The sequence below is a fragment of the Pangasianodon hypophthalmus genome, chromosome 9 (assembly GCF_027358585.1).
Source record: "Pangasianodon hypophthalmus isolate fPanHyp1 chromosome 9, fPanHyp1.pri, whole genome shotgun sequence".
NCBI classification, from domain to species: Eukaryota; Metazoa; Chordata; class Actinopteri; order Siluriformes; family Pangasiidae; genus Pangasianodon; species Pangasianodon hypophthalmus.
The window spans coordinates 18,455,919-18,483,052 of NC_069718.1; the positions used below are offsets into that span (position 1 = coordinate 18,455,919).

General features: G+C 37.7%; 1 protein-coding gene across 2 annotated transcripts in view; it reads left to right on the plus strand.

Annotated features, from left to right (window-relative positions):
- The window catches only part of grm8b (glutamate receptor, metabotropic 8b), a 128,122-nt gene that overhangs the window by 24,998 nt on the left and 75,990 nt on the right, over nucleotides 1–27,134 (plus strand). For both annotated transcript variants that reach the window (XM_034307116.2, XM_026918621.3), the window contains exon 3: nucleotides 11,957–12,173. In XM_034307116.2, the coding sequence (XP_034163007.1) occupies nucleotides 11,957–12,173 (217 nt within the window). The remainder of the gene's footprint in view (nucleotides 1–11,956; nucleotides 12,174–27,134) is intronic.

The following is a 27,134-nucleotide window of genomic DNA, read 5'->3' on the forward strand; positions in this document are numbered from 1 at the left end:
TGTTTTTGATTGGTGTTACACCTGACCCACGTGATTTTACAAATGTACAATTGTAACACAGGACTCCGTTAATTCCAGTGAAAATGTTCAGTGCTCAATTGAAATCACTGGTGAGGAATTTAACTCAAACCAAAAATGATTTCAGTTGTACCAGCTCTCCCCTGCTGTGGCAAAGCTTATGAAGTTATAAATGATAAGGTGAGAGTGCTTTCTTTGGTTTCCAGTGTCAAATATCTGAAATGGGTGGTAAAAATGACAGTTAATTTTCTTGACTGACTGAGCAGTTCAGCTCAGTGCTGAGCTTGTAAAATTTATTCATACTACGTAATAAAAATGTAACTTGCTTTATATAGCTTGGATCAGTGCCAGACTGGCATAATGTAGAAGATATGGGTGCATGTTTACTTAAAATATACATGAGATTTGTGTATATTAACTATATATATATATATATATATATATATATATATATATGTAGATCAGCAATAGCATTAAAACCGCCTGCTTAATATTGTGTAGGTCCCCCTTGTGCCACAGCTCTGACCTGTCGAGACATGGACTCCACAAGACCTCTGAAGGTGTGCTGTGGTGGTGCCAGCATTAGCTTTTTCAGCTATTTGTGCTGTAGCTTTTCTGTGGGTTCAGACCAGACAGGCTGGCCTTTGATCAGTGAGCATCAGTGAGCTTTGGGTGCCCATGACCCTGTCGGGTTACTGGTTGTCCTTCCGTGCCCCACTTTTGGTAGGTACTAACCACTGCATACCAGGAACAGCCCACAAGACCCAGTCATCTAGCCATCACAATTTGACCCTTGTCAAAGTCGCTCAGATCCTTACACTTGCCCATTTTTCCTGCTTGCAACACATCAGCTTCGAGAACTGACTGTTCACTTGCTGCCTAATATATCCCACCCCTTGACAGGTGCCACAGTAAGGAGATAATCAATGTTATTCACTTCACCTGTCAGTGGGTTTAATGTTATGGCTGATATATATATATATATATATATATATATATATATATATATATATATATATATATATATATATATGTATGTATGTATGTATATAGCAACTATACTCCCATAGGCTGTGGCATTCAAGCGATGATTGATTGGTATTAACAGGCCCAAAGTGTGCCAAGAAAACATTGCCCATGCCATTACAACACCTCCACCAGCCTAGACTGTTGACACAAGGCAGGTTGGGTCCATGGATTCATGCCACTGGTGCCAAATTCTGACCCTACCATCTGTGTGCCTCAGCAGAAATCACTGTGTGTGTGTTTTTCCAGTCTTCAACTGTCCAGTTTTGGTGAGTTTTTGCCCAGTGGCTGACAGAAATGGACCCTGATGTAGTCTTCTGCTGTTGTAGCCCATCCACCTCAAGGATCGACGTGTTGTGCATTCTGAGATCCTTTTTTGCTCACCACAATTGTACAGGATGGTTATCTGAGTTACTATAGCCTTTCTCTCAGTTCAAATTTGTCTGGCCATTCTCCGTTGACCTCTCTCATCAAGAAGGTGTTTCTGTTCGCAGAACTGCCACTCAGCGGATGTTTTTTCTTTATTGCACAATTCTGAGTAAACTCTTGAGACTCTTGTGTGTGAAAATCCCAGGAGATTAGCAATAAAGAAATACTCAAACCAGCCCGTCTGGCACCAACAATCATGCCACGGTCAAGATCACTGAGATCCTATTTTTTCCCCATTCTGATGGTTGATGTGAACATTAGCCACTGCTGCCACACAGTTGGCTGATGGATGCATGAATTGCATGAATGAGTACAATACAGGTGTTATAATAAGTGCTCAGGGAGTATACATACATTAGTAGAGATACAAGAGAGATAGTCAAAGTCCCTAGAAAAACTGTGGCTGGTTCTGCAAGATGCTCAGTAAAACTTACAGCTAATTTCCTTATAAAACTGCACAAATTGTCTTTTTTTTTTTTAAAGCAAAGGATCGTCACACCAAATATTGACTTTGTTTCATATATTACTGTTCTTTATAGTATTTTTATAATGTCGAAACATTTGATTTCATTATTTTTGAAGGCATCTTTGCTCTACATTCATTTCTTTGCATAATTCATTTTTATGTTTATCACACACACTGGTGGACATTACCAAGCTGGCTGCTCACCTGGTTCAGCAGCAAGGGAAACATTCCTGCTATAAAATAATAATTCTGAAGAAGATGTAACCCATGGAGAGTCTGCATTTCGGTAAGGACTTTTCTCCTAAGGATCCAAGCATCAAAAGCCAACTGGTGGCCTAGTATAGCTGCCCTTTCATGCTGAACTAGCATAAACGTCTCCTGCTACTTATGTATAATCAGAAATGGGACCTTTTTTGGTAATGTGGGAACATGTACATTGGTATTTCATATTTACTTTTTGAAGCCCATGTGCCTTTGCTATAAAATGGACATTGTCTTGTAAGTTACTAGTAATATAATCTTTTAAGTAGGAAATATAAATAATTGAATGATGGAAGATGTACACTGCTTGTTTTAAATGTGAATCCATATGTTGTAGCGATTCTCTAAGCTTAGCAGTAATTCAGCAAACACAACAAGCAGATTACACCATTGCAAAAAAGGCCACACTGACTAGTGCCAAGTGAGCAGTGAAAAATTGTTTCTAACACTGGGAGCCTGGAGCTTGACAGGTAAAAGTACATTTGTTTGACAAAGAGCAATAGCTTTTACAAAAGTAACCTTAAACTGTTGAGTCGCTTAAAGTCATTCTTCCTTTCTGCACTTTTAGATAAAACAGGCCCAAGTGTCAATGAGGTGTCAATTGTGAGATGTGATGGCAACTCATTTCTAGACTAAGTAATGGCTAAACAATTGCAGCAAGCTCTGGAATAGTCGCTGGTAATAGTCGCTGTCGCTTATGAAAGTGTGTTCTGGCACTTCTGACATGTAGTGGATGCAGGGAATTGGTAGAGATGCTGGATTAGCGGAGCATAACTTTGCAATATGTCATGTGCTCTAATCCTAGATCATAGTCAACAGAAATCCTAAGGCAAACATTCAATTTGTGCAGCATTATGATTATGCACTCAGTTGTGCTTTCCTGACGGCAGGTGGGCTTAAAGCACACCACGGTTTGATAGCCACAGTTAGATACAATTGGCAGCACCTGCACTGAAGCATAGGAGCATCAGATGGCTTGGACAGTTCTGGCTGGAATCCAGCAATTACCACACCAGGGGGCTCCATTACATGGGCAACAGCTATGGCCAAACCTAATGAGGCACAACCGTAGCAAACAGTATGCTTCTTAAAAGCATCCAAACATATTTGTGACTCTCCCTTCTGAGGCTGGGGAGGCTGTCTGGCAGTAAAATAATACAGTCAGTTTGTGAAAGGAATGAGACAGAATACAAGATTGTATTCTGCAACTGTATCCCTATTTTACAATTTATTTACAAAATATACAGACTTCAAAAATTTTACAAATGAAATGTAAGCGATATTGTGACAAGACCAAGCCATAAAGCAAAATGAACATAAAATTATTTTGAAAAGGAGTTCTAGTTCACCCTTCCACCATGATGAATTTCACCTGGATAGCTTCCTGTGCGCATGTACAGACTGCCAGAACCTTTAACAAAGTCACAAACAACAATTTCCTGAAAATACTAGAATGTAAAAAATACACTCACCATGGCAGAAGAGATAATAGGAGTCTGTTGCCAGCTTTGAAGGGGAGGTTACCTGTACCTCCAACAGTAGTACAACAGTAATATGAATACATTATTCAGATTGAACAGATATTCAATCTAATTTAATAATAATAAAATTTAAATTAATACAGATACTGATACAAACAGTAAGTGTAAAAAGGTTCACAGGGCATCTGGTTGAGACTAGAGATGTGCATTGGAACTGGAATCCCACAGGATGCAACATAAGAGTTACGTTAGTGGGAGAGTTTTGCCTTTCTTTAGTTTGAGTATGGAATTTGAAAGTACTTTCATACTCACTAAAGGTGCTAGCATGGGCAGTGGTGGCTGAACAGTTAAGACTCTGTGTTTATTGATCAGAAGGTTGGGGGTTCATGCCCCAGCACTGTCAAGCTGCTGCTGTTGGGCCCTTGAGCAAGGCCCTTAACCGCATGTGCTCCAGGGGTGCTGTATCATGGCTGACCCTGTGCCCTGACCACAGGTTCCTAGCAAGCTGGGATATGCAAAAAACAATTTCATTGGCTCTGTACTCATACTCTGCACAATGACAGTAAAGTTGAATCTAATTTAATGAAGCTTGTGGGACAAAGACAAATTTTGTTTATGAATATTTTTTTGCTCTCATGTCAGTGTCATTGTCATCAACTGATCTTTCTGGAATGTAACAAACTGAAGTAGATCTGATAAATTATTATTAGTTGGCTCATTGTTGTCAACCCTAAACAACAGGTTTTTTTTAATGGGAAAGGCTTTGTTGTTTTCAAAGATAGTTCCCTTCCTTAGTCATATTAGATAGATTGCTTTCCAGAAAGTATCACAGGGTGTCCGGTTGAGACTGATTCAAGTTCAGCAGTTGAATAAAATTTTGCTGCTCGTCGTTGTAATTTGTGTTTCCATGGACATAGTGGTAGGGTTCATAAACAAAACCCTTCCAGTCTAGACCACACCCACTTCTGTTTTAAATCCAAATACAGTTAATCGTTCAAATAATTTGAGCACTAAACAGATACAGATACAGGTAATTGGTACAGTAATTGGAGGTGTGAAACAGGATGTGTGATTGTGATGTAAATTCAGGGTAGGTGTTGCTCATGGAGGAACATAGAGGAGGCGACACACACACACACACACACACCCCTCTAAAATCTTAACAAATGTGTTGTAATAATTTGCATTGCAATGCATCAAGCTAATTGTTTGCGGACAGAATTTTCTCTTCCTTAGTTTCATTTGAACTCTGGAAGCATGTTTTGAAGCTTTAAGTGATTTTTGCTGTGTTTAATGACAAAAAAATCTTCTTTTTGGCTCATAATGTCACAAGATATTTGTGCTTAGTAAATGAGGCATCTGACCATTTCTAATATCTATTCATTGGATGCAAATGAAACCTATATATTAAACCCTAATTTAATCAGCTATTTCTGACATGAAATTATTGTGTTTTTTATAGCCTGACTTTTTTTTTTTAAGCGATTGGTCATTGGGTGACAGGCTATCCCCAGAGGACAGCACACTTCACTCACTCAGTGATACGCTGATTAACTGTGACATTTTCCGTCTTGTCTCATTTCTCCATTCTCTGATTCCATTATGCCCATCTATCAAGACTAACACTCAGGCATATGGACAACTAGATGCCCTCTCAGGTACAGATCAAATCAGGATGTCACTTAGGCTCACTGTGAAAATGTGTATGTCTATGTGTGAATGTGTGTGTGTGTGTGTGTGGAGGCTGAATTTGTTGTAGAAACACCAGAAGATCAACAGCTGTATAGTGTGTGATGTGTCTGTCACCAACTACACCAACTGCTTTGACTTAAGGAGGCTAAGGCTAAGGAGGACCTGTTTTATAACATGTATAGATGGACAGAATATATATCTACGAATATAAATTAAAGTTTTCATGAAGTGTTTTATAAAGTAGCTTAATTGAGAAGCAGAATATTTTGCATGCTGTGCTATAATGTGGCTTCTGTTTAAACATAAACCCCACAGCATCCTGTTTAGACTTCTGTTTCTGAAAACACGTACTGCATTTATGCTTCTTCCCCTCATCATTTTTTCATTAATGTTCACATTTGTCACTTGAGCATAAACATGAGGGTGTGCTGTGCTCTTTGTGCATGTTGAATGAATGCCAGAGTTATTAAAGTGATTTGTTCGTTATCAGTGGACCTTTTTTAAATTGTAGACTTTTTCCTTAATATGTAGCACAGGAAGATGTAATCTTTTTACTTTGCTTATTACAAACACAAAAATGTGTAAGAATATGGTGATAATTTGCACGTTGGTGATGGATGGCCCTGTCTCATGCCCTACGCATCTTACATAACCCTGTGTGAATTTGATGGAGGCAGCAGGGTTAATAGTTACCTTAATTGTTGTCTTCTTTCTTCCTTTCTCTGTTGTGCTTTTCTTCTTTATCCAGGGGCTACGCTTAAATGCCAACCAAATATCACAAGTGTCTGTCTAGCTAAGCAAGAGGTTCACTGTGCCTCTTTTATCGTTAATGTACCAAGCTCATTGTTATCTCAGGTTTTTTGTGTTGTGGCATTAAAGCATAAAACATATTCTGAAATTGCTTTTTTGTATGTTATTTATGGCTTGCATAATGTGAAGAAAAGAATGTGAGAATGATGCTTTAATACAATGCCATTCAGGGTTCCAGTTGACTCTGACCCTCATATCATGTGGAAATACTGTGGGCTAGTAGAAGTGCACAGATTTTCCTCATGATGTATAGGTAGCAGCGGGGGTCCCTTATACTGATAATTAGAAAGTGATTGAAGATGGAGAAGCAAAATAGTTTTCAAGTGTGTAGGTTAGATAAATGTCTGTCTTAAAGGGAGCCAGAGAGCCATTGACTAGCACAAAAAATATTTGTTCAGGCCAAGATGTCTAACATAAATCCTCCTCCATTAGGCGTCTAAAGGTAGGGGGCATTAGATCACATTGACTGGACTTCTGGTGTGACAAAGTGCTTTACCTTGGTTTCTAGAAATACCTCTACACCGAGTTGTTCCATTCACTGACTGCAGAAGCGATATATGTACAGCGCATAGAGGGATATTTAGTGGAATATTCTTGTGGTTGAAACATTGAGGTGTCAGTAATAAGTGCGATTAACACCTGAACAGTGCATTGAGTCAACACTGGCTACATATGCTAGAATCCCACTGGAGGATTTCAACTTATCACAGTTATAATTAAAAGCAATTTGAAATTCACATAAGGTTTGTCTGTAATGAGTCATATCTCTCTGGAATGTATGCCACCTACTGGTTTTGCAGTTAGAGACTCAAACAGCACTGTAAGGAATAGTCCTTTGGGTTTTCTTTAGGCATCAGCACTTTCTCACCCTAATGATATAGTCTGTCACTCAGCTGTCTTGGGGCTTTGTTCTCTGGCCTTGCCAATTATACATGTCCCCATGTTGTTCCCCATGATTAAGACTATCTAGTGTAATTAGTCAGTGCTTGGTTGTGTGAGCCGACACACTGTACATGCCAGGAATGGACAGTTCATTTCTTCCAAACAAAGTAGAAATGTAGTAGAGGTGCCAAACCAAACAAAGCAGAAAAGTGACTTCATATTCATATTAAGTACAAAAAAGAGTGATCTTTACAGTCTTAGAAAAAAATGTACTAAACTAAAAAAGGTTACATATTTTGTACCCTTAGTATGTATCAGTCACCTAGAAAGACAAAGGTAGTTTACCTTTAAAATGATTGAAGTTGCATAATTGAACCTTAAGGACTGTGTGTTTTTATTAGTGGTACCCATAGACATGTACACAAAAATCATGTCACCATTAGAACTGATATATTACATACTACGCATACTAAATACTATGCATATATGATATTTTATATGACATATCATATACGATATACTAAACACTTTGTATTAGTAATACATATCCTGTATGAACATTGTAATTCCTTAAAGATATGGGGATATCCAAAGATTTTTTTTTAGTCTGCAGTAAGAATACTTTGTTCCCATTTGAATGTAACCCTTGAAATTATGTCTGAATTATTGAAATGAGAGAATTGATAGTGTTAATATTATAGCCTGTAACACATCTAGTGAGATACCATGTCACTATTCTCTTTGCTTTTACGGCTAAGAGCCATGAGGAACCATTTTGAGGCTCTTACATCACAGTTCACAGCATACAGTCTATTGCAGACAACCAAAAAAAAAAAAAAGTTTGGCTTGGCAGATAGCTTTCTGTTGTGCCCGCCAGGGAGACTTATGCTAATGCCATCTCTAAATCGCCAGCCTCGCCTTTGAAAAAAAAAAAAAAGCAAATCTTGTTTGTTCCTTCCTGCTGACAGAATTTCAGTGAAATATACTGATCCTTCGGGCCTTTGGCTCATTATCATCATCTTAAAACTCATTCCCTCATTTGGGTTAGCATTATTAGTATGTCTACCAATCAACCAATTGTACCCCAGTTCTTTGATGTGATTATTTTCAGTAGTCTTTTTGATGTTTAAATTAGAGAAATAATTATTCGACTCCCCAAGCTGTGACACTTTGAAATTTACCTTGGCCATGCCCTGCAGGAGGGAACATGGAGTTGGCTAAAGCAGCTTACTGTAACTGGATTATTGTGTTGCTGATTAGAAGAACTTCAAATGTGAAACACCTACTGAAAGGCCTGACTTGGCTGGGGTGGGAGAAGGAGACATGTGGGCTAGGAAGTTTTTTTTTGACAGTACCAGGGAATTACTTGTCTGATGACCACATAAGAGTAGAATATATAGGACTTCAAACTTTCTATCTTTCTGATGCCCTGGTGAGTCTTACTGCAGCATAGATGTTAAAGGGGCTCTCCACTGAGAAATAATGAACAAGAAAAAGTGGACCTCAGTAAAAACAGAGAACAAGCAACAATCTTGGGATTACTGCATTTGCTAACAGTATTAGTGAGAGTCTAAATGTGTGAAGAGAAAACACTTTATAATTAGTTTATACCTCCATGGAACATTTTTCCGTTTTAGAGGTAAATGCCAACAATAATGAGCTTTTCCCCCAAAGAAGGACTAGGGCTAGGTATTCTCTCTGCCATTACTTATTTTATCTGCTTGGGTTTATGTTTTATGAGGTCTGAACGTGTCAGTAAATGGATTTGCTCAATCTTAAAAACCAGCACGAATTAAATTTATCATGAAGTGCAGTGTTATCTCCTCAAACAGGATGTAAGCAGATATATTTGCTCCATCTGCAAATGCCACTTACATCACTATGTACGTCACTTTTTTTTTTTTCCCAAGACACCCGCAAAACATCTAAAATTATCTCTGATGCCTAATGCAGGTGCAAAGTTTCCCATATGAATTGGAGGTGAGAGACACAGATAGCACCAAATGCATGGTTCCACACTTCAGCTCAGACAGTAGCCTCCAGAGTGCACATGCTTTCAGATGAAGGTGTGAAGTTGAAAATGGCACACCAGCGGCAATTCACACATGCAGTGTGTTTGAGAAGTGCAGTACCAGGCTGAATGAGAATTTCTTACAAAACTGTAGAGAAATCGGGGCAATAGGCAATTCATTCTGGTGGCGATGGCTCCATATCTGTCATAATTAATTATAGAAGTTTGAAATGATCAAAACGATTCACCACATTCAGTGTTTTTCACTGAGAGAACAAGGCCTGTGTCCAAAAGAAACACCTCACTTGCTTTTTCCACACTTTATTCCGTGTATGCTAAAGACGCATCTCATTTGCTTTTTCTACACTTTATCTACGCCAGTTCTGAGTATTGGACACGGAAGCAGCAGCTGTGGAAGGAAAAGGTTTCCAAGGAAATAGCTGCAACACCTAGAAGGCAGAGTTCGTTGGACTCAAACCTAACATATGCTTATTAGGGCATTTTCTGTTGTCTTAACAAACGGAATGGGCTCAAAACTCTGAATGAACTCAAACACTGTTGTCAAAACACAGTGTAATAAAAATAAATAAAAAATAATATATTAATAAAAAATAAAACTGGCCAAAAAGGCAAAAGAAAAAAAACAATCAGGCTTGAACATGAAGAAACAGGAAACAAGAGAAACTGGGAACACAGCTAAGCCTACTGGTAAATACTGGAAACACAGGCAATGGCACAAACAGGACTATTTATACACAGAGACTAATGACATCACAGACAAGATTAAGGTGGACCAAAGCAGGGACAGCCATGACAGGAATGGATCTCCTGGGACAGGGTCACATTTGCTGATGCTGCATGAATGGCAACACTCATACGTGGCTACATCAGTAGCTGATTTTTTTTAATTACATGCTACAAAAAAAGCACACTAATATATTACAATATATTACAAGCAGATTCTAGCTACATAATGGCAGAGAGACGTGTTTACTCACTGTGTGCTGCTCCTCTATTCCCAGAAGGCATCTATATTGCTCTATCCTTTATAAAATATTTGAAAATATTATTACAGGTTTTTTTTTTTAATTTTGTATTAATTTGGTCTGTCAATATTGATTTTTTTATATCAATCTTAAGCTTTTCATGAAGACGGGTGTTGTGGGTGGGGAATAATGAAATACTGAAAGAGTATAAACATCCCTCTGTGCAAAGATGTTTGTGTGCATGCCTCTTGGAGGTAGTCTTTTAACTAAAGGTTTCCTGGGAGGTTAATTAGTACTGTCTTAATGTAATCTATCAGTATTGAGTTGCTTATCTACATCTGACAGCTCCATTATGGGGACAAACACAAAGAACTGTGTGCATTCGAGTTAAGACAAAAGACATGCCAGCATGTAAACAAATGCTTAGACATTGAGGACATGCTTTAAGTTCAAGCAGCTTAGTTTTTAAAACAGATTCAAACTTGCTGTGATGGCTATACAGTTATATAAGTAGGTAAAGGTTTAATGGGTTATATGTACTATGACTTGAACTTCACATTGTAAGTTATATGAATGTGAAAATTGTCCTCTGAACCTAAAGGATCTTTCCTGCCATTCCCAGTGTCCTCACCCTCTGTCTACCAGCCAGAATGAAGACATTAGCAAAACTACAGTCAGGTGGTTTCCTTGTGCTAATAATGAGCCAATTTTTCACAACATATTCTGTACTGCTGTAATTAGCCCTTCATGATATATTGTGATTAGCCTTTAATGTAAGTGGGCCATATACAGTATGTTTGGAACTGTTGGCAAATTAAAGGCCTTACTTTGCATGTAGGGTTTATTTAGCACAGCTGTGCTTGACTCTGAATGTGCTATAATGTCCTTGAGATATAGCAAAATAATGCAAATTGAGAGTTCAATGATCACTCACTCAAGCCTAGACATCCTCTTTTAGATAAGAAATAATTTATGAAGCCTGACAGGATGTTTGACAGGCACTGTCAGTGAGTACAGATTCATTTCTACCAATACAAATTAGTGTTTCTTTGCATGGAAAGCTACATCTGTATTTTCCATTGAACCAAACATTTCCGATTTAGGCTACAATTAATGTACACATTTTTTCTCCCCACCTGTTAAATTACCTTATCCCATTGACTTCTGTTTGAATGAAAGTTCTGTGTATGTCAAGTCTAATCTTGGCACATCTCATTTGCAACATCTTCAGGAGAACTCAACCTTCTCCACTACATGCCAGCACCTTCCATTCCTCCCTCAAATTCACACACAGATCTATGCACACATGGTTGACAGTTCACAGGGTGATCTCTGGCATTTATATTCAAAAGCTTGCAATTTATAGTTGAGGCTGAGAGACTACTGCTGTACCTGTGCGACCAGCAGTGAGTGTCATTTGTATGGCTGGCAGGCTCTCTGAGCATCTCTGTCTCTCCGAATGCCGATGAGCTTAGTCTCTGGGGCTCTGGCCGACAGCCTGGCCTTTTGGCTGAAGAGAAATCAATCAGGCCATCAGTTGCCTCCAAAGAGCCATTATCCACCCTGCCTCAGTACTCGCCAGAGCCCCCCACCTCCTGCATCTCTCTTCTCACTTACATGATGTTGTTATGTTATACGTATCTGATGGATTCAAGTTCAAACATCCACAAACATCCACACAGTGGGCAGTTTAGTATTAGTATTGATTTTTATCTACAGGACAGCAAGTATTGGTTTCCTAATGCAGCAGTAGGTCCCATAATGTTGGTATTTGATAGAGATCTCTCAGTTTGGCTTGGTAAAGTTTCGTTATGGTTTTGGCACTGGAGTACCAACACTACATTTCCTACAAAGTTATTGAGACTTCTAACAACTCTGTCTTACTTCTTCACAGATTCCTCAGATCAGCTATGCGTCAACTGCTCCAGAGCTGAGCGATAACACCCGCTATGACTTCTTCTCTCGTGTGGTGCCGCCTGACTCTTACCAGGCCCAGGCTATGCTGGACATTGTCATGGCCATGGGATGGAACTACGTCTCCACACTGGCGTCAGAGGGCAACTATGGCGAGAGTGGTGTCGAGGCCTTTGTCCAGATAAGTCGTGAAACTGGTATGTGATACAGTTACTGAGTATACTGTATATGTTCATACAAGTTCAGGATGTCTTTGCTATGTGACATAGTATCAAATTAGCAGCTCCAGAATGGCTGTAATATCATTTCACATTGAGTTGATATGGTTTCATTAGAAATTGATTATTAGGCTTCAGTTTGCTTCAGGTAAGAGAATTTCTTTCAGAGTCGATGTCCTCGGAGCAACTGTCAGGTGTAGTTTGGATTTGAATCTGATGGTAGGCAACATTGTCTGTACTTGCTGGACAGTGAACAGTGATGACACAAGCGATTGTAGAAACTGAATAAATGCAAAGAGGTGACTGCGAGTTGATAGAACATTTGCTGTTTCAACGGAGGGAAGCTTTAAATCAGGTCAGACACTTTAGAATGATGCATAGGCCCTTCTTTAAGGGCATGTCTGAAAAGCTGCAGCTTCATGCAGTGTGCCTTCCCTGAAACCAATTTTAAAGGGAGATGAAAACCCTCTGCCTCATATGTTAAATGCAAACTTAGCTCATCTGCAATAAAGCTTGTATTATTTTGCCATTTTACCAACAAGAGAAAAGTATAGATGGCATTTCTACAGTTGTCAGGATGGTACTAACAAAAAAAAGTCTTTTAAATCCCAGATCATCATTCCTAATCTTGAAGCATATTATTCAATATTGACAATGAATTATTTAGTAACTAAGTGTTTAGTAACTAAATCTAATAGGACAGATATGTAGAGCTAGGAATATAAGCCAATGGATCCTGGGAGTTTAATGGGTGAACTATGTAGTTTGGTATCTTGCTCTACCAACAAAAACTCTAAAATCTCTTCTTTATTCCTTTCTTAGTTTTTAAAACGCATTCTCACTAATCAGTGATAACCTTTTTCTGTTGTACACATCATTCAAATAGAGTATCAGAGTGAAGTTGGCACAAAACCAGGACCTGTCACATTTACACAGTATTGTAATCTATTAGGAAAAAAGACAGGACCTTAATGATGCATGTGAACATAATTATGGGGACAGGTTTGGAAATAGACTTGCCAGCCAATCCCCTGTGCATACACAACTGTTTGCCAAGAGAGGTCATCATAATGAAATTATGCTCCCATTGTGCTGTGTGATTGATTTATTATTGCCGTGTACCATACTTGCACTCTTGTAGACACAAGGCCGGTGCATTAATTAAGTTGTAATTATGGAATTAAAATTCATAAGCTGAGCCATCTATGTGAGCGATTAACAGTTTTCACTGTACCTCCCGGCTTATTAAGTGTGTGCGCGTATGTGTGTATATCTAGTGTAGGTGTTGAAATCTGTTTTGGTGAAATCTGCAGTGCTCATCAAAGGTACATCAAAGGATAATGTGACATGCTCCATGAAAGAGGTTTCATGCTTTGCTCAAAAGTAGCTTTTTTCTTAGTTTGAAACTGGGCTTCCACTCTTTTTCAAGAGTAAAATTTATCTGATGATGAAACTAGCTATAAAAAGATACCAAACCTTAATTTTTTGATATAAAGAAGCACTGATTACTGCAGACAGTTAAGGAGCACTGTCAGTATCATGCAATGGCTTCTTAAATGTAACATACAGTACAGCATATCTCCAAGGCGGCAGGTAACATTGTTTCCTCACAGCTCACAGGGTCTCCAGCTAAATCCTGAGGTTGGGTTACTGTCCGTGTGGAGTTTCGCATGTTCTACCAGTGTCTACATGAGTTTCTTCTGCTCTCTGGTTTCCTCCTACCTCCCTACCACATGCTTATTGTAGGATCGGCTACAACTAAAGTTGCCCCTGTGATGACTGAGTGTGTGAAATGTGTCATATGCTCTGGACTCAACACAAATCCGACAAGAATAAATTGGTTACTGAAGATGAATGAATGAATGAATGAATGATATCACCCGGTTTTGGAGTACCATAATATACTGTATGTGAACAAAGTAAATGTTGGCAAAAGAACTTGTGGAAATTACACACTTGCAACCAAGTGTCCTTGGTTTGGTGGAGCTTCACATATCTATATCTATTATACTCTAATATGTGACGTGAATGTAATTAAGTGAATTGTATACCTTTTACATTGCTTTATCGATCTCAATGCTCAGGAGGTAGCTGTCCCGACTCTATATATTTTACCAGCTCCCTGTTCAGAAAAATCTGTACAATGTCAACAGGTTTCACATCTGGATGAATGTAACTTAGCATCATTAGTTGTTGACCAGGCTTTGAGGTTGCTGTTGTGCTTCATGTCCAAGCAGAATACATCAGAGTCACTCTGTATGATGGAACACAGGGACATGTTAGCCTATTTTATGTGGAACAGCAGGTTTCCTGGCAGAAATGTTGCTGTTATTAAAGTGAGGGGAGGCCTGTTAACACATGCAACTTTTTTTTTGTCCAGGGAGCAATTCTCCTGACTGAGTATGTGATTCACGTTGTATTCATGGGTGCCTATTTTAGTGTTTTTTACTTGATGTTTGAAATTGTGGTGATTTTGCTGGTCAGTAAACAAGCCAAACAAGTCACACACATTTGGCCATTTGCAGATTTGGCAACCTCAGGCATTCTTACTCCTGTCCTGCATGTCAGAAAGTGGGTCTGATTTAAAAAGTGCAATGTGTCATTCTGACATGTGACATGTACATGATTTATCTTGTTATATACCTGTAGAAATGGCAACATTCTTTCCTTCTGTTGGAGTGTTATGTGCCAGGATACACACTTAGACAGAATGTGGAAAGTGTATTGGATGGCTGGTGATAAGACTGTGACCTTGCACAGGAGTTTATAAGTCTCTCATCTTTTTCTGTTGCTTGTCCTTCATCAAAACAACTTGTTGAAATTGTTCACACTTTTAAAAATTCTTCAAGCTCAGTACATTTAAAAGGTTTAAATTGCATTTCTGCAGTTAGAAGGCAATTACTTAATAACATGTTCAATACTAGTAAGGCAATTTCTGGTTTACGAATCCTAGGAGTGTCAAATTGAGCTTCATACATATATGTCAGTGATTTAATCCAGAGAAAATTTGTTGCCTATAAAGCTCAGCTCAGTACATGGAACCTGTCTAACCTAACTGATATTGTGAAAGGGCTTTCTGTGAGTTTGGGAATTTGCTGAATTGTTTGACCTGGTCAGAATAGCAAAAAAGGAGAAAGGCACCATAAATGCTGACTAAAAGGTTAGTCTCTAAAGTTGTTTACGACCCCTAAAGAGCACAGCCAGTTGGAATGTTGTACACCGTCGGCCAACCTGACTGGGCTATTAAAAACGAACTTCATGCTGTCTGTGTTACTTTAAAACACTGTGCATGACTGGAAATGGGAATGTGAATACTGGGATAATATTCTTAATTCAAAATCAAATCAACTTCCCGCCTGTATAATTTTTTCTACTTGCCAGTGTTGCTTTCAAGTATTGAACTGAGGAAATACCATCCAGTCAGACTGTCGAGTAAGCTATTTCCCACAGTAAGCCTGTTCATTTCCATATTACTCTTAAAGTCAAATAGCCCCCTAATGGACAGGTCACATTAATGAAGTTGAGAGAGATGATACATATTGAGGAAATGGTGAATTGAGCTAAATTGAGGCTACCATTCTGTCTTTAGCTGGCCATTTGGAGACCTTTAAATGCTGTGTAATCTTCTATCCAGCCTTAGAGGTCAGTTACACATGCACTTAGTCTTTGGAACAGATCATAAAATAAACAAGACTTCCATAAAGAGAGTGTTTGGCAACTTGATCAGCATGACAAGATGGTGGTATTTCACGTTTGTGTGAAAGAGGCACGTAAATTAGCAGCCTCTCATTCTATATTCACAGCACCTTTCTCTTCAAGTTTCCTCCTAATAAGCTATCTGATCTAATTCCTATGATCGTTATGTCAACTTAATCCATTTATACCCAATTTTTCTGAAGTATCACTTAGAAGTAAATGTTCAGCTGATTTTTTCAATGCTTTACCATTCATATTCAGTTCTGTATCTCTTGCATGATAGCCCTGAATCTCGTGTGAAATGTCTGACTCAGAATCAATTAGCCATACCTGCAATATGCAGGTAACTGAGAGTAGTGTGTGTCATTCAAAGTCCTCACAGACCTGGAGAAGACTTGAATTCACCCCTTGCCTCCCACCTCCCGTTTACGAGACTTAATGAGCCCTTAACTGCCAGAAAGAAATTATGTCCCATTCAGGGGGAGGCAGTAATGGAATATTCTGTGGAGAATCACATAAAAAGCTACTGGTAGAGTGGAAATCTTACCCTTAGATGCAAAGGCACTGACCTCATTGGCTGGGATAAGCTGTCATGGATTAAGAATGCATTTGCATAATGTTAAAGAAAGATGAAGCTCAGTCTTGAAGCTCAGCCACAGAACCACCTCATTTGAACCTCCATTCTTTCTGAATTTGCAGAACGGCTAACTACCGTGTAGGAGGGACAGCTGCAAATAATAATTTTTGGAGCAGGGTAATCCTATTAGGTGAAATATTTCAGACCTTCTTCATCATCCAATTTTACCTTTGAAGTATTTTTATCTAGTTGCTTACACCTTGTCTTCTCTCTCCATGTAGAGATTGACTCCCAGTCAAATAGTTTCTGTAGCAACCCCTCCCATGTGCTAAATTAGATGAACTGCTTTAAAAGCTTTTAAAAAAAAGCAATTTCTGAAAAAAGGATGCTGTCTTGCTTAACCACATAGGGGTGGTGGGGATGCAAACAGTATCACTCTATAGGTAGTGCAGAAATGTAGATTTATGCTTTAAAGTGTGTAATGCATAGCTCAGTATCAAATTTGATGTGCAAAAAACAACATGCACTCAGCAACTACTTCCATTACAGAAAGAGATAGAGGATGGTTTCCTTATAGACGCTTTGAAATATATTATCAGCATATTCATACCTGCTGCCTTGAATTTCACTAATAGCCCATACAGACAGGGGACTCATTAATGCAAAAAAAAAGGTGTTGGGCCAGAATTAAATAAATTTCCTACAATTAAATTTAATAGCAAAATGAAATAAATAGAAAATAAATAAAATCATTAAGTTTATCTGTGGATGCAATAAGTAACCCCCCACCCCCACCCCCATTTTCCTGCATCTGCCAAAAAAAAAAAAGGCATATAAATTTCATCTGAGCAGAATAGAGACATTAAACTGTAATAAATATTAACATTTCACCAAAAAAGTACAATTTATATATAATTTATAAATATTTTCAGCATTTTCAAGAAGTAGTTGCATGACATTTATCACACCACAGAAAGTAAAAAGTAAAACTGTCTATAAAGATTCTTTACACAATTGTATTCTCTCCTATATAAAAGCCTGTATAACAGTTTACTAGATTTGTATAAAAAAGAGGAAATATAAAAGAGGAGGATATAGACTGTGGCACCTGCAGTTCCTAGTTAGCTTAAATGAGTTACCTTCAAACTGTATTAGCAAAGCTGTATTAGCTACACACACACACACACACACACACACACACACATCTATCTATCTATCTATCTATCTATCTATCTATCTATCTATCTATCTATCTATCTATCTATCTATCTATCTATCCATCTATCTATCTATCTATCTATCTATCTATCTATATAATTTTTTCCCCAAAAAAAGCATATATTTCAAGAGATAAAGTACATTAGCCAATAAATAATTGTGTGTTTTTTGCTGTCTGATGTTTATCAAATGTGTCTGTTGTATTATGTATATTTTTAATCTTTATGCAAGCTTCATTAACATGTACAGTTTTGAGACAGAAACTGAAGCAGCACCACAGATGAACTTTTAACCCCTTCATTTTTTAAGTTTGTTATCTGCTACAAGCTGTACAAGCTGTAATGCAAAAAGGCACAGGTTAGTGCAAAAAGCATCCAAATCCTTTAAAGTTTATTTGTTCAGCAAACATTGTACATTTCTACTCTACAACAATTGTTTGTATTTTTTTGTGTGTGTGTGTGTGTGTAAAGACCCTTGACAGTATCTATAATTGACATCCTCTAGAATAGTACATAAGTATGTGATTTGAGATTCTGCTCCACTCTGGATCCAAAAATTTAAAAATAGTTCCTGGAACTATGGCCTAAATTCTTTGTTGGAAGTGCAAGTTACTGAATTCTTAAAAAGGGTTCCTGCACCGATCTCAGAATAGAAATAAATTCTTTCTGGAAAATTCAAACCAAAAGAAACTCAAAAAGCACCTCCCTTGAATTGTAATTAGGTTCACAGTACTATGCTGAAGCACTGTAACCCATCCTGAGCACTTTGCTCAGCTGAGGCTGGCCTGCTGTAAATCCTAAGGATCACTCGCAGCTCAGCTGGTGAGAGATGTGTTCCAGAGAACATTAGCAACACTCTCTAGCTCTAAAGTTGTCTTTAAATCCAGATTAATGTTGTACTTGTTTAGCCTTGTTTAGACTTACTGTATATTACATAGCAAAAGATACTACAGCTGAGAGAATCTAAAAGCTGAGAAGGTACAAAAATGTATGAAGACAGTAATAAGGGCAAAGGGTGGACATAAATTATTTAATTGTCTTGTTGGTGAAATAAATTTGACTTTCTTCACCTTTTCATAAGTGTAGTCAAACCTTTGCACTTATCTTTATTTAAAATATTATTTTAAATAATAATAATAATAATAATAATAATAATAATAATGGTGGGTGATGGGTCAGATTGCTGTGGTAATCTATGCTTAGTTTTAGCTTCAGCTGCAGCATTTACCAAATGAAACAAACTAAATATTTTCTTATACTACACTGGTTTCATTTGGTAAATGCTGCAGTTGGCCAGGTTATAATGCTCCAACCTTTTTCTCTGCAGCAGAGAGAGACATTGAGACATGGATGTGCAATTTAAATTCCTCTATAGCATGTTTTCCTCTCATTCCACATTGGTCAAGTGAAACAAAGAGGCTAGATATTGCAGAGTTGCAGTTCTAATCTCAAGCTAAAGTTTCAGTGTCTGAAATGGTCTTGTTAGTATAAGTACACAGAACAATGTTAGCCTTTCTACAGATCGAGCAAAATTAAATCGAGGAATCCAAATCTAAGAACGGGTGTAGAGACAAAAGAGATGAGCACATGTTAAAATTGGTGAAGAGAAAAAAAGAATGTAATGGGGGAAAAATAGGAAGATGTACAAGGCCTGAGCTCTCTCTCCTAGCTCCTTGTATTACAGAGTCATAACTCAAATCTGTGCCTTTGCGGGAAAGCACTAAATTGCCATCTATACGAGGTTTGTTTCAGTGTGTTACAGGGTGTTTTAAGGATCCATCCACTGTGAACGATGTCTTAATGGGCCAGACAGAGGTCCATTAAACCAATGAGCCTGTTAAGTGTCATTGCATTGCACTTCAAGCATAAAGGAACCAGGTAAAATGGCATATTTCATCATATGCACTCTCTGTGTTACAGTAGCACTTACCTTAAGGGCCATTTGTCTTTAGCATCCAGTGAGCTGGACAAGATTGCACCTGTCCATTGACAATACTGGCAGTTATTAATAGGCTTAACTGGCCCCCGCTAGACTCTCACTATAGCCTACAGAAATATATAAACTGTTTAACCTATTTTCAAACAAGTGTAAGTAGAGCATGAGTTCTGTATGTACAGTATCACACTGAAGCAGCAAAATCTGACGTTATTTGTAATGAAGAGTTGCTCTAGGTACCATGCAGAATGCTTACTTACCCTGGCTATATCAGCTAGGGTCCAAGAGTAACACTTTTTTTTTTTTAAAGTATGCTTAAAAAGGCTAGTGTTACATCAAAAGGACTAATGGGCTTTGACTTCTGCATCAGCAAGGACTACAGGTTGCCTTTTTTCTCAGTGTATGACACACAGACGTTCTGACTCACTGATCACACACACATTTGAAATGTTTTTCCATTATCTATGCTTTAGACGGCTAAGGTAAGAGTTATCACAGATGTTGCTGAAAAAAAGCTTAAAAAAAAAAAACCTTGAATATGGTAGAAAGAGTTCTCCGAGTGTGACATATCCTGACATACAACAATTTCAATAACACTCACTTTGGAAAGTGGAAGCCTGGTTAGTTACTGGAAACAACATTTCTAAATTCAGTTATTCAAATCAATAAACATTTCCATATCTGATTTGTCTGTCACCGAGCTTGCTGATTGGTTGTTTAGCATACACATACTTACATGCTTTTATATGGTGGAACTCTAAGCTCTGCAGATGATATGAACAATTTCAGGCTGCATTGAGCAGTGTCACCGTTGGCATTTTCAAGTATTAAAAGTATTAAAGTGCTTGAATTGTGCTTGTTAGAATAAGTCCCTACAGCAGTTTTATTGTAGTGTTGCTTTGTATATCAGTTGTATATCAGCTCTACCCCATGTGGGATTGAATTGGCAGAACATAATGTCAGCAGCTGCACAGTATTGGTCAAGGGAAGCCTAATTTTATGGACAAATATACCTCAAAAAGTTACAGTTACAGTATGTCTGTATATTTTTTGTTTTGCCAGGGCTATACTTCGAATGCTGAAAAGAAAATCAGTTACTTTAATCATTATTCTGACATTTCTGGGCTACCTCTCACTGTTCTTATCATATGACTTTTGTTGCAAAAAAAGTTTGTTATTAGTATTATTTTCCAATAGCAACTTCTGGTACATTCTCCTGATTGTAATTAAGGATTTCTATGCTAAACCTGATCATGTAGCTTTGTATTGTTGTTGTTGTTGTTGTTGTTTAACTCTGAAGCTGATGGAATATGTTCTCTAATCCCTCTGTACAGCTTAGATAGCGATGAGCCATGCACTGTAGTTCTCAGCCTTTTTAGGCTTCTGAGAAGACAATTTAAATCAAACATATCACAGAGTGAACATCATACATTATGCGGTGTTAATGCACAACCACCTTAAAAAAAAGAAGAGGCTTTCAATAATCACGCATGAATATTTAGTATGAAAAACAATTGGACATCACCATTAGGAAATCCTAGTCATCCAGTGGACCACAAACATCACAAAGCAATCCAAACTGCTCTTTCTCTTATTGTTCATTCCAGCTAGTGTCACTAAAATAAGTCACTTAGAAAACCTGCAATCCTGTGTAGGAATGTAAAAACTGCTGTTGGTACTGTTGATGTGTCATTCCAGTGATATCCATTTATTTCTCCACTGACAGTGAATGCATGACCGAATCTGCTTGTGCGTCTTCTGCCATTTCAGCACTTTTATAAATTAAATTTCTGCTTTAATGGACACACACAGCTGTAGCCATCTAGTTCACTGACCTATCTTCTCACAGCTCAGAATTTCAGCACACTTGTGGCAACAGGCTGCATGATAAATATGTCAAAGTGTAAATCAAAGCCAGCTAATGTGTAGGCTGTGATTGAGCTGAGAGTCATTGATGTGTCTCAACCAAAACTTAATGAAATGTGACTATTACTACCATACTGGCAGAGATTAAATACAACAAAACTAATGATTCTAGTAAACAAATGAACTGAAAATTGCATTCATGTCATTGTTGGTCCCCAGAAATCATTACAGCTACTCTGAAGGTATAGAAGGCTGTAAGGCCCCCCTCTGGGCTCAAACAAGAACAGTAGCTTTTTCAATACTTCTCAAAAATGCCACAATACAGCATTAGACATTAATTAGTAGGGAAAGCGTGAAGTTTTTTTTTTTCATTTTTCTAAAATGACACTCGAGCTAATTGTGTCATTTGCAGTTGAATTGCATTTGAATACATTCAGACTGATTCATGTTCCACTGTGTCATTCAGATAAGTAATCTGCATGTGGCAATATAAAAAAATAGTAAAAGGCCAGTTTGGTGAGTTGGCTGCAAATAGGACTGAAGTTGCTCACCAGGTTTTCTTTGAGCAAAACCACTTGAATAAGAAGAGCAACACAGACATCATATCCAGTTTCATCTTTGTCGTATCTTACGATCAAAATTTGTACATTTGTGCATATCATTTTAATAACCTGAACAAGGATTTATTTGCGGTTTAATGATCTGAATCAGCATTGTTTTTATAGCAATTATAGAAAGTAGAGTAGTGTACGTAATAACAGTAAAAATCAAACAGCATTAATAATCAGAACTGAACAAGCAGGAAGCTTGTACAAACATTTTCTTTTGTAATATGTATGAATAATGCGCCTGACCTGACCTATTCAAGTATGAAAAAGTAATAAAAGCCTAAGTCATATGATTCATTTAAGGAAAAACAAAGGATTTCAAAAGCACTGATGATGGAAAATGCATTGTACCATCCTTTCCTTTACTGAAACTGTGTTAATAGTTGATTTTCATTCATTCATTCATCTTTCAGGGTAAAAGCATTTTACCCTGTTCAGGTTCGCAGTAGATCTGGTGTCTATCCTGGATGCAAAAAAAAATATTGTCAGGAACCACAGACATAAGCGCCTCTAACTCAGCTGCACTGAATTTTTTTCCCCTGCTTAATTTACTTCTTTCCTCTGATCTTGGTTAACTATCTGCTGAATGCTTTCCATTTATTGCCTCACTGCCAGAAATCTTGCATAAATTAGGGCATGTTTCATGCAAATGAACTGTATATAAGGGGAAATTGGGGCGTGTCATATGCATACAGTCTGATGTAAATGTTTTACATGTATATGTGAAAGGAACTAGTGGTTGGGAGCTTGTGTCTGTGCAGCTGAAGCTGATTTGCTTTGATGTACAACAGATACAGATTTATTCATATGCCATTCTATGCACAGAAAATTCACAGATTTGATGCACAAAGGCCATTATGTTTTTAAATCCAACTACAAAGCAAGAATAATATTTCTATACACTATTAATGAGAACCATGACTTCTTGAGTAAACCTCTGAATTGGAATGGTTAGGAATTGCTATAGCATTAAGTATTCATCAGACGACATTGGTGAGAGTAGTTGCAGATAAATTTTAGATGAAGATGGATTACTTTATACCTCTCTTGTTGTTAATGGAAGTGTTACTCTCCTGAAATATCTATTTTTAACCTTAGATTTGGGAAGACCACCACACTATATGAGTACAGCACTGTATACTTCGTACTTAGCCTTTCTTGAGAACACCAAATAATGATGTTTTCCTGATTTAAAATATCAGTTGCATAAAACAGTCTGCTTTCTAGAAAACAGAACAAATGATTTCTATTAAGTGATTGCACTTTGTGTTGCATTGTGTACTGTATGTTTTAGTGGGAGTGTTTTGAAAGCAGAATTGAGTCAGTTGCAATAATTCCTGATTAGGTACTTAATGACAAGTGCGTTCTTACATGAAAACAATGTAAAAAGCAGATATTAAACTTTCCCCACTTATGTCACACTATAATAACTGTGTATGTACTGTAAAAGTACTTCATATTCACCACCAAGTTATGATTATGATAGAAAATGTTTTTTTAGCAGTCGATACCCCTAATTATAAACGAAATATATCCAATTTATCTATCGCTTCTGCTAAAGCAACAGCAATAAACACCTGCTCTGCTTGTCTCAGTCAGTAAATATATCTGCCTTTGATTACTCTGACCAATTTAAATATATATTCATCACATTCATCACAACCCATTATCAACGCCGTTTGAGCAACTCATGTGGTGACATTGTCCCAGACAATTTCATGGAGTGACGTGCCCTCGAAGTTCTTTCATATTCCTTCCTTTTCTTTTTATACACTGCCTGTATTTGTTTAGTCAACATCAGAGAAAAGGAAATAGATAAAAAGGAGGCGGGAAAAAAAGAGAGCGTAAGAGGAAAATGTCTGAATGGAAAAACTGAAAGCTCGCCCATTAATTTCTCAGCAGATCTACTGACAATGTGCCTGCCGTGATGAAAAAGCAACATATTTCTCATAGTTTGATAATGTATGCAGAGCTGAAATCGATTCGCTCAGCAGTCAGGGCCTCCCACACTTACGTTGTGCACAAAGGATTAACTCAGGCTGATAAAGGAAGATGTGGTGAAAGCTTCCACTACCACTATCAGGTGCAATATCACTGCAGCTGCACTGCAGCATGAATAAAGAGAACTCAGTGACTGCTTTACTGAAGCAAGCCTTTAATTAGGTCCAGATTATAGTAGACACTGTTGACCCTTGCACAGTCTGGATTCTATGCATTGACATGAAAACAAATATTCTGTGTAGCAAGAATAATAGGCAGGGCATACTGTAGAACCAGCTGCTCTGAAAATTCTTTTGTTCATCTGCTAATCCTGTTTGAGGCTCTTGCTGCAGAGTTTGAGCTGATCTGCCAGTTGCCATGTTTCCTGATGAGGATATTTTGATACATAAAAACAACATGAAGCAATGCGTATGAGAACAATACTACCTTTCCAATAGTGAGGAGAATGGCTTGCAACTGGGGGTTGGAGCTACATGTAGGCCATAAATCTTCCACAAGTGACGTTAAGGCAATTGGAAGCCCTGCTTTACATTTTATTTTATGTGTGAAAGGCCATTTTGGCCATAAGGAATATGATATTTTAATGCACCATGCTTGGTTACAGTAGGACTGTGGACAAGATCACCTTTGCTGAGTTCAAGACAAGTTCAACATTATGAGTCAGATCAAATCAAGACCAGGGGCCTCATTTATCAATACATAGTTTTGTGTGTAAACCTTGCACATTTCTATGCATAGAATGTGCTTTACCAAGTTTTTGTGCATGGAGATGTGCATATAGTTATGTACACTCCTGACCGTTGGAACTCCTAGTGGTAAAAATAGTCACTGAATAGTGTGGTACTGGGTAAATTGATTATAAGGAGCTTCCAGTGTAATTGAGAGAGTAATTACTGATTTTGTTCATCACAACAAAGTGTAAATTTGGCTCGTGCAGAGAGGAATGTATTTTTAAAGAGAGTTTTCAGCCGTGGCACATTTCAAAGAGAAATTTGAGACAGGCATTTCCCAACCAACTACCAGTCGAATAATGACAATTATTATATAATTACCTGCATGAATAATTTACCTGCATGCATATTGCTCACAGTGCAATACATTACATTTCCAAAGCAGGCAGCGGAAAAGACAACAAAAAATTAACAATTTTTATTCCATCACAGAGTTTCAAAATGTAATTTAATTGTATGTATTTATTAGACAAACCACTTTAAAAAGTACCAAATAAAGCAATTTTGTTTTGCTCGACTTTGTATCTCTAAGTATCTCTAATTTATTGTCAGTGAAGTTCATCTTCTTAGACATTTTGACATGGTCCATATGGTTCATAACAAGCAGTGCCATGAGCAGGGTACTAGGCTTTTTAAAGGGAAGTTGTTTATCATATATGGATGTGCACAAGCGCATCAGTTTAGAATGTGTGTGACTTATCAACGTCTATTGCATACAACTGTGTACACATGTAATTAATATCTTCTTGTGCGTACTAATGGTTCCTACTGTTAATGTAGAACTTGTTCTATGCACGGTTTGATAAATGAGACCCCAAATGTAAAATGGGGTTGAGACCAATTCAAGATTGAGTCCGAATAATTTTGGAAGACTGGAAACTCTGGTGGGTCTTCAGTAGTTGTACACTAAAAATTCCCTTTGAAACCTTGTATTCACTTTTCATATCCACTTACAGTACTATATCATCTTCCTTGTATTAAATTAGCAAAGATTTACTGATGCGCAACATATATGTCACCATATTTGAAGTTAGCATAGTTAATGTAGGGCTCTACACTGAACCTCTAAGGGTTCTCTACAATAAATGGTCTCCCTTTCAAACACAGTTCTAAATAGAACCAATTTAGAAAGCTAGAATCAGTAAACCTCTGAAGAACCCTTGAGGAACCCTTTTTCTTAAAAATGCATTGAATCCAAAGAAGCTAAATGAGGTATGCAATCACTGCATTAAGGACATATGTTTCATACGGGACCTTTTGGGGTTGTGTGCTCTACGAATTTCATCCATTACATTTTGAGCGGGCCATTGAATTGCTTTGACAAAGAGTCAGCCTTTGTGTCCATTGAGCCAGGTCTGTCGGTGAGAATTTAGTTGTACCATGCTCAGTGATATCCTTGTTGATACCCTTCTACAACTTCAGTCTCTTTGTTTAGATCAAGGGGTTGGGGAAAGGACCTGAAAGCTAATTTACAATAAATTCTGCAAGATCCCAGGTTGCAAGAGTCGGGATTCTGATTCATGAGCATAATCACAGATCAGCAACACTGACAACCAACATCCCCCCTACACACACACACGCACACCCAAATTATATTTCTGTACTCTGCTTGTTAATGAAAACAATGACTTCTCGTGTAAACCTCTAAATTGGAATGGTTTGGAATTGCTATAACATTAAGTATTCATCAGACAATGTTGGTGAGAACACAGAGTAGTTGGAAATAAATTTTAGATGAAGATGGATTACTTTATACCTTTCTCTGGCTGTTAAGGAAAGTGTGGCCTTGAGGCCTGTTGGCAAGTTCTTAAATACTTCGCTGAAAACCCCAAATAAAACAATGATATGATTTTGGCATATAAAAATGCAGTTGCATAAAAAATGCTGGTGTGATCTTCTATAATTGAGGCTGTATGTCAGAGCAAATGTTTTCTTCACAAGTTTTTATTATCATGATGCATACTTTATGCTTTAGTTGATGAGATTTTGAAGCCTCTTGTGGCAGAATTAAAAACTGATCTGTGATCTGCAATAGTTCCTGATTGAGTACTTCATGACAGCGCATTCTGATATATAAAAACAATATAAGAAGCAGGTACCGAAAGGTTTCACTGCTTATCTCACACTATCATGATTGCATATGCACCTAATGTTGTGGCATCTCTTCAGATAGATTCATGGGGATATTTACCCTCCATGTACATTCATATTTCTCCCATTTTCTTTCATCCTCTCTCTGCATTTGTTTAGTCAACATCCGACAAAAGAAAAGAGATAAGAAGGAGGGCAAAAGAGGAGAAATGTATGA